We start from the raw sequence: 13,187 nt of genomic DNA on the forward strand, positions 1-13,187 counted from the left end.
ATGGCAGGAAGTAGGCGGGATGATCCCAGACTCTCTCGCGCCTGGAATAGTTATACGGGCACCGGACAAGACTAGCGCGAGAGAGTCTGGGGACGAGGCTAATGACAGCAGTCGTCTGTCTCTTGCGTTCTGTGCTTGTGTTGGATCTGAGTTCTGAACTGCAAAGAGATCTGCAAAAAGTGGCTCTGCATGGGTGTCTGTTGAGGTTTAGAAGGTCGTTGCTAGGTGTGCAACTTCCCCGGCCCGCCCACTTTTGATTACAAGTTGCCCTATTCTATCCGCTCCTTATAGATGTGAATAAAGAAATTTGCATGGTACAGTAGAGTAAGGCATAGCCTGTGCAAACCAACGTAAAACGGTGATTGCTTGCGTTGGATATGTAACGCAGCACGATTGTTATGATTTTGCACTGACAGGATAGTGGAAGTTACTGTCTAAACATACGGGAAAGTGAGACAACGCGGCGTCAACTGGAAGAGCGTCCTGTCCTGAGAAGGTACGACGCAGTGCTTGCTACTACAACAAACCGCGTCGCGGTTGATGACAAATTCGTTCCGTGATAAGAAGTGAAACTTCAACTGTCTACGTCTAGACGGTCTACCTTCAGACGGTGTCCACGTCTAGGCGACTTTACCCTATCGAAAAGCGTGCGAAACTCAGCGAAAGTATAGTGCAGGTACATTCTAGCGCGTTTGATGTTTCGAAGAGTATATTGTACTTCTTAGTTAGCTAACTAATGTGCCGTCTGGCTGCGCAATCGTCTAGCTAGCGTCAAAACCGGCATACAAGATAGATGCAGATTGTTTGAAACGTGTCATGCTACTGCTAAATGTGTTAGTAGATGTGTTGCAGTACGTTTTGCAATGTTTCTCGCTTCGCGATCTAGTCAGGCTAGACGGGGTAATAGGCCAAAAACAGAGCGGAAGTTCACCACATCTAATTATCTAGTATATAAATGATTAATTAATTAAACTAAATGGAACAAAGACTGAACTGATTATGTTTCAAACAAAGGTGTTTCTTTAGTGAATTTTTATTATTGAGGTATTTGCGTGAGATAAACTTAGTTTTTGGTCAAGGGCGGAGCGTGACCTCTAAAAATGGACTTCACGATGATGCGGGACACGCCCACTTTTATAAACACGCCCACTTTATTGGCTCCTAATTGACTGATACTGGACAGTAGAATCAGTGGCAGATCCAGACTGGAAAAAAGGGTTGCAGTCCACAAGTTTTATGACCACACCTACAAACGATGATGTGGCTATTTTGTCTCTGTCTAGCCCATGCAACGCTACACCCCTGCTTGTTTTCTTCAAGTGTGATAAGCAGTTGCTACAGACTACAGCAGACTGCAGTACCGTTCTGGCACTCAAGTGCAACGTTAATTAACAATTAAATAGCTTACAGTAGTATTAGTAGCATCAAAATCATGATACTTTGCATCTGGTCACGACATTACTAGTATCTAGTAGTATTACCTTTATCTCATAATTTTTGTGAGCAAGCAAGTGGAGGTTGGCTACTCGCTCGTTGTGAGGAAGTACAGTAGAGCCCTGTTGTCGGTTTGTTTGTTTATATGTCTGTCGGTTTGTGTTTGTTTGTTTGTATTTCAAATGCAAACGAACAGTAGTCTGCATGTATAGCAATAATATGTATGCGCAAACGTTTAATTGTGTTTATCAATTTGCAATATCGCTTACTAGAACTGTTGGACAATCACAAAGCGTTTGCGTTTTTCATTTTGCTTTAGCAAGTTGTTGCCGAATGCCGGCATGGAATTCTCTCTGTACGTATTTCTGCTCACTCTATTTATTGCACATGACAAGCTAAGCACAAGCTCATCTCCAAGTCGAAACACAAGGAACGAAGTACAACAAGTTCCTCTTGACAATATCTCGCCTGCAACCTTTGAGAGCAAAGATATTAAAACAAGTGCAGTTTTTAACAGTAATTGTCAGTCTTTTAATAAGTTTGGACATTTCAGTTCTTGGACCTGCAATAGTCCACGTTTGGCAAAGTTTGCATCTGCAGAATTAGTTATTAAACCGTCGATGAGAATCCAAGAATATCGTTACAGGATACTGGTTTTTGGAGAAATGTCTACAACAGAAACCGGTGACACAATTTTAGATGAAGCAACTTCATACCAAACGTGGATTTATTACGAAGAAACAGACTCTTGGAAAATGATTGCTAGTGTTGTCCACGGCCTTCCATCGAATACCCGGTTACGTCTGGTGACAATTTGTAGTTCACACGCCATCATTCTGTCTCCTGATGCTATCAACAGCACTTGGATATTTGTGTTCGAACAACTGAGATGGAAACGAGTCGCGATTGTGGGCGATGGGCCAAGTTGGACAGATATTCGTTATGACATTTACGCAGTGGCCGTGGAAAGCGAACATTCTTTGTGCTCCTGTAGTCAGGATGTTCTCGTTTTCTACGCTATTGGCTATCAAAATTATTTTGTCGGCTACAGACTGAGCTGTGTGATAGAACAGACAACATATCGTTGGGAGAGAGTAGGAAACCACACAATTTCTCCCTTTTATATACATTTTGTTGGTGGTTGGTCAGGAAAGACAACAGTTTTGGCTTTGGTTAACAAATGCATTTGGAAATATTCCGTAAAGAAATCAATTTGGAATAAAACGAAACTCTGCATTCCACATTATATTTGGCTGAATATTGCTAGAACAGTTTATTTGGATGTTTATTTTGTTAATGATACCAGAGAGATACTTTGTATAAGTATTGATCGACATTCAGTTATTAGGCTGTCTGTCTCTACTGGGGTCGCTTCTGTTGAACAGATTCCGGGAGATGATCTCCAACCGCTGGTGTCTTTCTCTCTCTTTAGAATAGAAAATAGACACTATGCTGTACGAGTTGCCGGTCAGGTTGTTAATTAAGTATTACATCTTTACAGAAGTTTGTGGTACAAGTACTTGGAGTCTGCAGAGACGAAATGTAACGGGAGAACAGTCGTGGCATCTTGATAGAATGGACCATACCCTTCTATTTCCATCAAAATACGAATTGCAGTCTTTGTGGAGAGACACATATTACCGGATTGTCTTTCCGTCCCAAGATGTAAGGTCTGTGCCACCAGCCATGTGGTCAATGAACTTGGGCACGAAGCGATGGCAAGTGGAGGGATATCTCAACATTACAGACATAAATATAGCCGAAGAAGTAATGACGCAAGTGATTAGCATGCACATGCTGGAAAATGTGTGGTTGGTGGTGTCATCCAGGTACACAATGTTGATCGCGTCAAGAGATCACATACGACTAGTGAAAAGTCCTAGGCCTTCTAGATATGGTTTTACAGTCGTCACTATCAACTCGACGTCAGCGTTGCTGTTTGGAGGTTGGAATGAAAACCACAATTTTAATGATCTTTGGCAATTTTCTCTTACAAGTAGAATTTGGAAGAAAGTGAAAATGATCGAGAGTAGTGGGTCCGGTTACATCGGACCCATTACTGACGAGGAAGCAGAAAGCGTCCCCTCACCTCGATATAATCATGCTGCTGCAGTTATAGGAGTCGAAATGTTTGTTTTTGGCGGATATGACAAATATTATTATTCGAACGAATTGTGGAGATATAACATGATTAACAATTCGTGGAGATACTTAGAACCAACCAACCAAATTTCACATTTTGCTTCTATTAAGGGACGTGATTGCTATTTTGTGGCGACCGCTCAAAGTGAAACGCTATGGATTGTGTCTAGGTGTCCTTTCTTTATTAGTACCATGAAATTCAATGAGCACGCATATATCCGTTTGTGGATGTTTATTGTTCACTTGCAGACTTGGAATTTCGTCGCACATGAAAAACTAGAAAATTTGCCGTTCAAGTATCTCTATTCATCTTTGCATTTCTGGCGAGGATATCTAATAAGTCTAGAGCCTTCTAGTTTACTTTACATCAAGGCTGGATGTCCTGAAGGACTAGGATCGAGCAACATTTCTCGTTTTCCCTGCGACGTCTGCAAAGTAGGATTTTACTCTGATGTAGAGACGAAAGAGTGTCGCAAATGTCCAAACGGAACGACGACGAGACAAGAGCGTTCGTCGAGGCTGACCGAATGCAATGTTTGTGTCACGGGTTACTGTCGTCATGGAAGATGTCTGGTGGTGAGCGACAGGCTAACGCAAGCTCCCGTATGTACGTGTACTATCGGATTCACTGGTTCTCACTGTCAAGACGCAACTTATTATTACATTGGAACGGGAGTTATTCTTGTTATAGGTATTATTACTTTACTCGTTGTTGTATTACGGCGCATCATCAAGAAACGAAGAGAACGAGAAACGGCTTTCCGTCGTCAAATACAAATTTTGAACGATGCGTGGCAGATCAGTTGGCAAGAAATAGAACTGCAGGACGAAATAGGAGGAGGAGCTTCGGGAAGAGTGTGGAAAGCGCAATACCGTAATCTAGACGTTGCTGTAAAAATGCTGATTAACAATGAGGAATCAGAATCGTCATTGGAATTTGCAGGAGAAATTAAGTTTATGCAAACGATGCGTCATCGAAATATTGTACTTTTCATCGGAGCCGGTAAAACGAGTCCACAAGCACAACCGTTTCTTGTCGTCGAGTTTGCGCATAGAGGTTCATTACGTCACGTACTGGATGACGTCAGTATTGAAATAGATCAAAATCGTAAAATAGATTTTGCTCTAGACGCTTCGAAAGGAATGGAGTTTCTTCACAAATTGAACCCGCCGAGAATCCATCGAGATCTGAAAAGTGAGAATTTACTCGTTTGCAAAAGTTGGATTGTCAAAGTGGCTGATTTTGGTCTTGGAAGACTCTTTTGTGGGGCACAGAAAAACCGACGATCAAATCGAAACAATGCATTGAGCAGCACGAATTCAGAAAACGAGCTTCTAGTTGAAATGAGAGATTTGTCTGAAGATGGTATCGGGACAGTGAGATGGAGTGCACCAGAGTTAGCACGACGAGAGAGCTACGATGGATCCATCGATGTCTACAGGTACTCGACGACGTCAATTTTATTGTATGTAATAATACATTTTGTGCTTAGTTTTGGAATTGTGCTTTGGGAGATTTGGTCACGTGGCTTTCCTTTCGAGCAGTATCGGTTTGCTCACGAAGTCGACGACGCGGTAGAAAGAGGTGAGCGTCCCATCGTTCCGTGCAATTGCCCGGAAGGGTATGCAAGCGTAATGCAAGCTTGCTGGGCAGGAAGAGCTCGGAAACGACCGTCGTTTAGCGAAGTTGTCAGCTGTCTGGAAAGCATTCATGTGGAAGATGCATGTTAGAGTGACTACACGAGAGTTTTGAATTTTGGCCAATTGTTACTACTAGTCTAGTGACGCTTAGCTGCTATGTAGAGGTATTACAGCAGATTAGATTGCTATAGCATACGATATTAGAATTGGTAGTTTTAGTCGTAAAAATTGTTATTTACTGTGTAGAATACAGTTGTTTATGTTATATAGCTCACCAGCCGTGATACTACTCCCCTGTAGTCTAGGTTAAGTATATCTCATATACCGACTCAGTGGACCGGTTATACCAGAATCCATTCTGCTACAGTAAACGACACGTATTCTACTGCACAAGTGCACTCAACGCTAGTTTACGCTGGACTAATATAACACGTACGCAAACCGCAGTCACACCTAAAACGCATGCTCTCTATGCCACACTCTCTCTTCCTTAGCCTGGTGCTGTCCTTATCTATTGTTTACGATATCTTGCTGGTGGTTGTCTGTTTTGTCTCTTTGGATATCGTCTGGGAGTCTCAATCTCGTGGTCTTCTGGAGGTGATAACATTTTTTTGGAGATCAAGGTAGACTCCTCATCTTGGTTCTTATGCTGATTAGATTGAATTTCAACTACTTGTACTGTCTCTTTCACAGGAATGACTGGTGCTGGTATCTCTTCCACCTCTATCTCTGGTACGCTTACATTAGCTGTTTCTGGTACACTCCGTTGATCTCTCCACCGCATTTGGTCTATATGCACGTATCTGGAATGTCCTTTCACATTCACTAAATAGTTGGTTGGTTCTAGCTGTTGTTCGACGGTTCCCACCAATCACATACCACGACTATATTAACGTGGATTCCACACACTGACTTTACAACCAGGATCCAGTTGTCTTGATCGTTTGGTAGCTTCCTCGAACTTGATTCTCTGCTCATCTCTGTCAATGTCACTTACCTCTGGGCGCAACAAAGATAACTTGGTTATCGGTATTCGTTTGATTAACAACAGTTCGGCGGGAGTTTTGCCTGTTGCAGCATGTGGAGTCGTACGATAGTGGAGAAGGAACGAAGACACTCGATGACTTATCGACCTTCCCGCTGGTCGACCCTTCAAGCTCTTTTTCAACTCTTGTACCATTCGCTCTACCTGTCCATTAGATGCAGAATGGTAGAGTGGAGTCAGTTGATGCTTGATTCCATTGGCTTCCATAAACTCATTGAAGTCTTGTGTCCTAAACTGAGGACCGTTGTCGGTTACGAGTCGCTGTGGCAATCCATGACAAGAAAAGCTTCTTCGAATAGCTTCAATTGTCTGCCCTGTAGTAGCATTTATACCCAGTTTGTGGACTTCCGGCCATTTAGAGAAGGCATCTACAATAAGTAAATACTGCTTCCCCGCAAATTCTGCAAACTCTGCATAGACACGCTGCCATGGTGATGTTGGGTAGATCCGTGGATGTGAGGGTTTAGTAGTACTTGGTCTACTCTTCTGCTTTCGACACTGTTCACATGATCTTGCCAAATCTTCTATATTCCTGTCCAGGTTTGGCCACCACACATAACTTCTGGCTAAAGCCTTCATTTTGCTTGTCCCCGGATGACCCTCATGTATCTGCGCCAATACGGTCTTTCTCAATTCCTCTGGGATGATAACTCTGATGCCCCACAATAAGCAGCCTCCTTCAATCGATAACTCATTAGCACGTTTAGCAAATTGTTGTAAGGATTTGTCCACATCTCTGGTAGTCCATCCGTATCGAGTATATTGATATGCTATACTTGTCACCACATTCAATTGGGTTGCCTTTGCAATCTCTTTGGCAGTCATGGGCAATTGTTCACAGTAATCCATTCCAAGATTTGTTCATTGGATTAATCACTTCTACTGGTATAGGAAGTCGAGACAATACATCAGCTTCCTTGTTATCCTGCCCTGCCCTGTATTCTAGCTCATAGCTGTAGGCACTTAATATGAGTGCCCAGCGCTGCAGTCGTGCATCTGCTAGCGTAGGAACTCCTTCCTTAGCTCTTAGAATCTTTAGTAGCGGTCGATGATCGATTACTAGCTTAAATTTCCTTCTCATCAGGTATTTATGGAAGTGCTCCCTTCCTTAACGGAATTTGCGGGGAAGCAGTATTTACTTATTGTAGATGCCTTCTCTACTGGTTTCAGGATACTTTCTTTCCGTATTCGTTCGAGTTCAGCATCGACCTTAGTATGCAAGGCATATGCAATCGGTCTGGGTCGATGAAACTTTGGTTTAGCATTTGTATTCAACACGATGTTAGTCTGATATCCAATCAATGTACCTACCCCAGTGCCAAGCAACTGTGGAAAGGTTTCCACTAGGTCTATTGCCTGAAATTTCTGTACAGTGAAGATTGAATCCCAATCTAGTTTAAAATGTTTCAATCAGTCTCTACCTAGGATGGCGGGCTTGTTCTTCACTTTTACCACATGAAACTTTACATTTACTTGCTGTCCCTTGTATCTTGCAGGAACTTTCGCTTCTCCTTGCACATTCAAGGGCTGTCCATTGTGCGCGTTCAATCTGGTGGTACTTGGGCGCAACTGCATATGTTTCAAGTACTTCTGATATTTACTAGTGGGGATAACCGTAACTGTTGCTCCGGTATCGATTACTAACTCTATCTGTCTTCCAGCAACGTCTATTTCCACTGTGACACCTCTCTTGTCCGAGATACTATAAACAACACTAAGCGATTGCTCGTCTACGTGATGAGTAGTTCGGGGCTTCCCCTTTGCACGTGTTGCGTCTTTGGAATAACTATTCTGCATTCTCTTTCGGCATACTCGACTAATATGCTCCTGTCCCTTGCAAAAATGGCACGTTTGTGTCTTAGATCTACAATTCTGTGGCGTATGCCCTTTCGTTCCGCATCGGTGACATGCTTGTTCGTCACCACTCCATGTTTCGTGGTTTTTGTATTGACACCTGTTGTGTCTTTCCGAACAATGTACGCGGTCTCAGATTTTAGAGTGGACGGACCTTGTGGCGCACTACCATGAAGAACCCTAGTCTCCTGTCTCGTTGCTTCGAATGCCTGTGATATTTGCAGAGCCCTCTCTAATGTAAGGTCTGTCTCTGCCAACACTTTCCTTTGTAGTGCTTCACTATTCAACCCACATACGAGTTGGTCGCGTAGCGCGGTTTGTAAATACTCCCCAAACTCGCAGTCATTCGCTAACCGATGCAGCAGTCTGCTCAGACAAATACACAGCGATTGACTCACCTTCTCGCTGTTGTCTTTTGAAGAACTTGAATCGCTCCGCTATGACGACTACTTTGGGCTGGTAGTGCCTCTTTAGCACGTCAATTAGCGCCTCCAACTCGAGATCTTGCGGCAGTCACGGTCTTACTAGGTTCTTCAATAGGGTGTGGGTCGTCCCTCCGATGCTCGTCAAGAACACGGCCTTCTGTTTGTCTCCATCTTCGATCGAGTTAGCTGTATACTGGAAGAAGAACATTTCTTTATAGTTCTCTACGGTGTCAATTCCTGGGATGAACTCCGCCAAACGTCCATGATAACTTGCAGCAGCCATACGGTCGTGTGTTTACTCTGATAGTTCGAACTCTTATCGTTCAATGACAATCTCTTGTCGCAACTGAATCGGTGCTCCTCAGTGTCGTACCGATCTTCTTGTGGCTACGTACTCTTCGCCACTTTCCGAGTATATCCTCGTCGCCAATTGTTGTATAGCTCATCAGCCGTGATACTACTCCGCTGTAGTCTAGGCTAAGTATATCGCGTATACCGACTCAGTGGACCGGTTATACCAGAATCTATTCTGCTACAGTGAACGACACGTACTCTACTGCACAAGTGCACTCAACGCTAGTTTACGTTAGACTAATATAACACGTACGCAAACCGCAGTCACACCTAAAGCGCATGCTCGCTATACCACAGTCAAGCCAAAGAAACATAGTTATTTAGCACACGTTAGATGACGTTCCTCAAATTTGGTATGTTCGATCTCATTGAAATTTTCTCAATTAGTCACAGTGGGTCTCACTTTCTGATTATTTTGCTAGCGCGTATTTATGGGAGTTCGAGAGATGCTAAAGTACCGACCCACTCCAGTAGGAAGTTCGCTCTTACCTCGGCCTATATACACGACCAATCTGTATGCAATATTTGCACCAGATGTCAGTGTTGCCGGCCTTATTCATAGCTTGTACCAAAATTGTGGCGCTCTCCGGTGCCACTTGATTAATATTAATAAGTCTAAGACTCAAAAATTTAGCCAAGTCGAGCAAATGGCATTAGATGGTGCTTTCGAATAAATGATTGCAAATATTCTATACATGCAGGATAGCTGTTTATTAGCGGCCTTTAGACGAGGTCAGCTATGAATGCCAAGTGTTTCCCAAGCCAGGTTTGCATGTTGCCACGATTTTGAAGCCTGGAGCCACAATTGGCACCATCACCATGGCAACGGCATCCCTGGAGGTAGGAGCTGTAACTGCTAAAGTGTTGGCCTGAAACCCCGTTGCGATGTATAACTAGATCGACGTTATCAGATTTACACTTAAAAACTCCTTGGCGCGCAATGTGCAGTGTTTATCAGTATTACATTTATACTATGGATACTTACCAACTTTTTTAAATAAACCTGTAACTAATAAATAGAATGTCTAGAAAATAGCATGCTAAACTGTCTGTGAGGTCCACTATAGCACTAGCTGAAAGAACCGACCCACTAAATGTGCCAAGTACACCTCTTCTTCTGCTGACTGCTTGCTCCGTATGACTGCCGTGCATGTTTTTGTCTAATTTAATTGGATGGCAGAAACTGTGAATGAGCATCAAGTCTACGATTTTCACTCTTAATTATGTCTTTAATCAGTGTCTAATTTCGTGTAATCAAATTCTCGTTAAAGAGAAAGCATGACTGTACTATAGTGACTAAACAATTCTTTGCCAAAGCATAATTTGTGTTTACTTGCAATGAAACAGTAACATACTATACATATGTCCTCTAAACTGGTTCATAATTATACCTGTCCGAACGTCGAGTCACGCGGCGAATGAGTGACGTCATAAAGGTGATGACGTCATGCAGACTTGTAGTTGCTTGTGCCCCCTTCAGCCAAACTCTGCATGGATCCGCCACTTCGAGTATACCTGGACTACATGCTGCGTCCGTGCACCATGATGCAGCACGCCAAGTTGAGCAACGCTATAGGAAAGCGAAATGAATCTGTGTGCGTCGTGTCTTGATGCCAAAGTCGGCCTAAAGAAAGCAACATATCATTGAGGATGAAAAGTTTAAACTTGTAGCGATCACTGGATCTATATCTCCAGTGCATCTGTACATGACAATCAATGAGAGAAATTTCGCAGATGTGTGCACCGAGCGAAACGCGCTTACATAATTTTGCATGTTCGAGGTGGTCAGACCGGTTGGTGCATGTGAACGAAATCATCCATCCGGTACGACGGTCAAAACTATCGGATTCGTCGACCGTACGACACAGTTGCTCGATGCAACACAGACGCGCGCGTGCACACACACACACACACACACACACACACACACACACACACACACCTACCTAAAAATTCCCAAATGTCAGAAGCTGCCTCTCAGAGGTTACGCCCCCACCTGTTACCAGCTTAACAGCTGGGGGCGTGATCGCTGAGAAGCATCTCATGACATTTAAGAATATTTAGGTGTGTGTGCGCGCGCGTGGGTGTGTGTTTGTCACTAAACTAGAGCTAATGTAATAGATTAGTGTAACTAAACTAGAGCTAATGGTGTCTTCCAGTCGACGTCATGTAAAAAAACATACGGGAAACTGTGAATCAGACCAGTGGTGCATGCAGTTACATTAATGCAGGGTTTCTAACGACTGGTTTCTTCTACTACATGACCTGACATACTATTAGATGATCTTTAACGTTAAGTTCGAACCGTTTAACCGTCTACCGCACAATAATCGACGCATTTTTAATTTTAAATATTGTTGCTTACCACGTATCACCACGCACACGTATCGTAGTACGTATATTATCTAAATGGTAGTTTTTGCGTTCTTTATTAAATTACTGCGATTTGACAATCGAGATAAAAATTATTGCCAATTAAATTTCTGCGTTCCAACGACAGAACGTTACTAGATCTAGTTGATTGCCGTACCGGTCTAGCTTTGTTGTTCATCGCTTTGCTGACTAGAATACGTGGGATACATCGCGGTTTGCTTCGCAAGTGGCTTCATCTCCGAAGCCATTTCTCTGAAATAGCGATCGACTTAGGCTCATACCAAAGCGACCGAACATGCAGTGACTGCCTGAATATATGACTAGAAATTTGCAAATTTTATTTGTGCGCCCCGTGATTACTTCGCAGTATTCGCTGAAACATCATGATCGCAGTAATAACCGCGAGTTCTTTATGTATACGGTACTTGCATGTCGGTGCTTCGAATTCACGCGTTCGTTGTGCTAGTACATGCACGAGCTGCCAACAGACTAACTGTAGAATATTGTTGTCAAAGCTCTCGTCTCGATCCTCTAAATCGTGTCAGAGATACTTCTGACTTCTACAGTTCTCTAGGCGACGTATAGACTCACATCGTTGTGAGTTTAGTTTGGAATGCATGGGTATTAAAATTGTTAGCAACTTAATTTCTAGTGTGGATGTGTACGCCACTCTGACAAATAAAGTTTAAGTTGATTTGCAGTATAGATCTGTTTTTGTAACACGGAATTTTTGCAAGTAGGTCACTAATTAGGGACGTAGAGGCGACCGCGACATGTGCAAAATTGCTCTGGAAGAACCTCCTGCGAAGAAGTTACCTAGAGCACGAGCTAACCGATGTATGTGTAATTCAACCAGTAGTTAGACTCTAAAAGGCCTTGCATGTCCGCTCGGTCATGATCGAACTGATAGAGTTTACACTTGCTACCTGGTCGACATTTCCAATTTAATATAGCTAATTATTAGAATTCTAATTAGTGGAGATAAACAATTCAGTACGTATTTAGTGGACGAACTAGAAGGAAATTACCATACCGTATCTGCTACAGAACGTACATAACATAGAAACGTATGTACCTTGGTCGTTTTACTGCATCAAAGCTTGCTCCGCGCTATACTGCAACACCTGTTGTTGTTGCCAAGTACTGCTGCATGTCATCAAGGACTTCCAGAAGTACAAGTACTTCTACTAATGCGAAAAAGGGATCGAATCGCTGGCCGATAGCTGTCTGTTTTTTACGAAAGACGGCAAAGCAAAAGAACATAAACAGAAATTGTACACACACACACACACACACACACACACACACACACACACACACACACACACACACACACACACACACACACACACACACAGACACAGACACAGACACAGACACAGACACAGACACAGACACACACACACACACACACACACACACACACACACACACACACACACACACACACATACACACACACACACAAACGAACATACACAGTATGAATATTAATCAAGAAAGTCGGAGAAACAGTTCACAAGGCTGCTGAAATTAAAGGAGACGATAGGACTGCACTTCTCACTTGCACAGTGGCCGACCGACCTTGTTGATTGTAAAATTTGTTCCTTGTAGTACCATGACATGACAGCTGTCGTTCTAGTTACACGCACAAGCACAAAGTAGATTCAATACTCTAGAGCTATAACTTTATGAAAACAACTTTCGATGTATAGTGGAGGACTCAAATGTACATGCGATTGCTTTCAGAAACTTGGCAACTGTAAATGTCGACGCGATTGCAGAACGGCTCGATGCACTGTCACCGTCCTAACTGCACAGACCTCTCTCTGCAGCACATGCTAGATAATAGGACACAGAAGAAGTAACAATCTAGATGGCTCGACTCCTATTCAGACGACGACTAAACTATTTTTAGA

The 13,187-nt window shown here is 43.0% G+C and overlaps 2 protein-coding genes across 2 annotated transcripts; one reads left to right on the plus strand and one right to left on the minus strand.

Annotated features, from left to right (window-relative positions):
* The first annotated feature begins 3,590 nt into the window (after positions 1-3,590).
* LOC134185853 (probable serine/threonine-protein kinase drkC) lies at positions 3,591-5,491 on the plus strand. The gene is made up of 2 exons (XM_062653734.1): positions 3,591-5,018; positions 5,070-5,491. Exons 1-2 carry the CDS (start codon positions 3,622-3,624, stop codon positions 5,305-5,307), a joined length of 1,635 nt encoding a protein of 544 aa, XP_062509718.1. The 5' UTR covers positions 3,591-3,621; the 3' UTR covers positions 5,308-5,491.
* A 615-nt stretch (positions 5,492-6,106) lies between these two features.
* LOC134185278 (uncharacterized protein K02A2.6-like) lies at positions 6,107-7,087 on the minus strand. The gene has a single exon (XM_062653058.1). The coding sequence runs from the start codon at positions 7,085-7,087 to the stop codon at positions 6,107-6,109; it is 981 nt and encodes a 326-aa protein (XP_062509042.1).
* Between the last annotated feature and the right edge of the window lie 6,100 nt (positions 7,088-13,187).

This window comes from Corticium candelabrum, chromosome 10 (genome assembly GCF_963422355.1).
Source record: "Corticium candelabrum chromosome 10, ooCorCand1.1, whole genome shotgun sequence".
Lineage (NCBI taxonomy): Eukaryota > Metazoa > Porifera > Homoscleromorpha > Homosclerophorida > Plakinidae > Corticium > Corticium candelabrum.

Excerpts from the sequence above, each read along its gene's own strand:
- LOC134185853 (XM_062653734.1), top strand. The coding sequence starts at position 3,622 with ATGATTAACAATTCGTGGAGATACTTAGAACCAACCAACCAAATTTCA. Across the intron at positions 5,019-5,069 it reads GGATCCATCGATGTCTACAG|TTTTGGAATTGTGCTTTGGG; the intron begins GTACTCGACGAC and ends TTTTGTGCTTAG.
- LOC134185278 (XM_062653058.1), bottom strand. The coding sequence starts at position 7,087 with ATGACTGCCAAAGAGATTGCAAAGGCAACCCAATTGAATGTGGTGACA.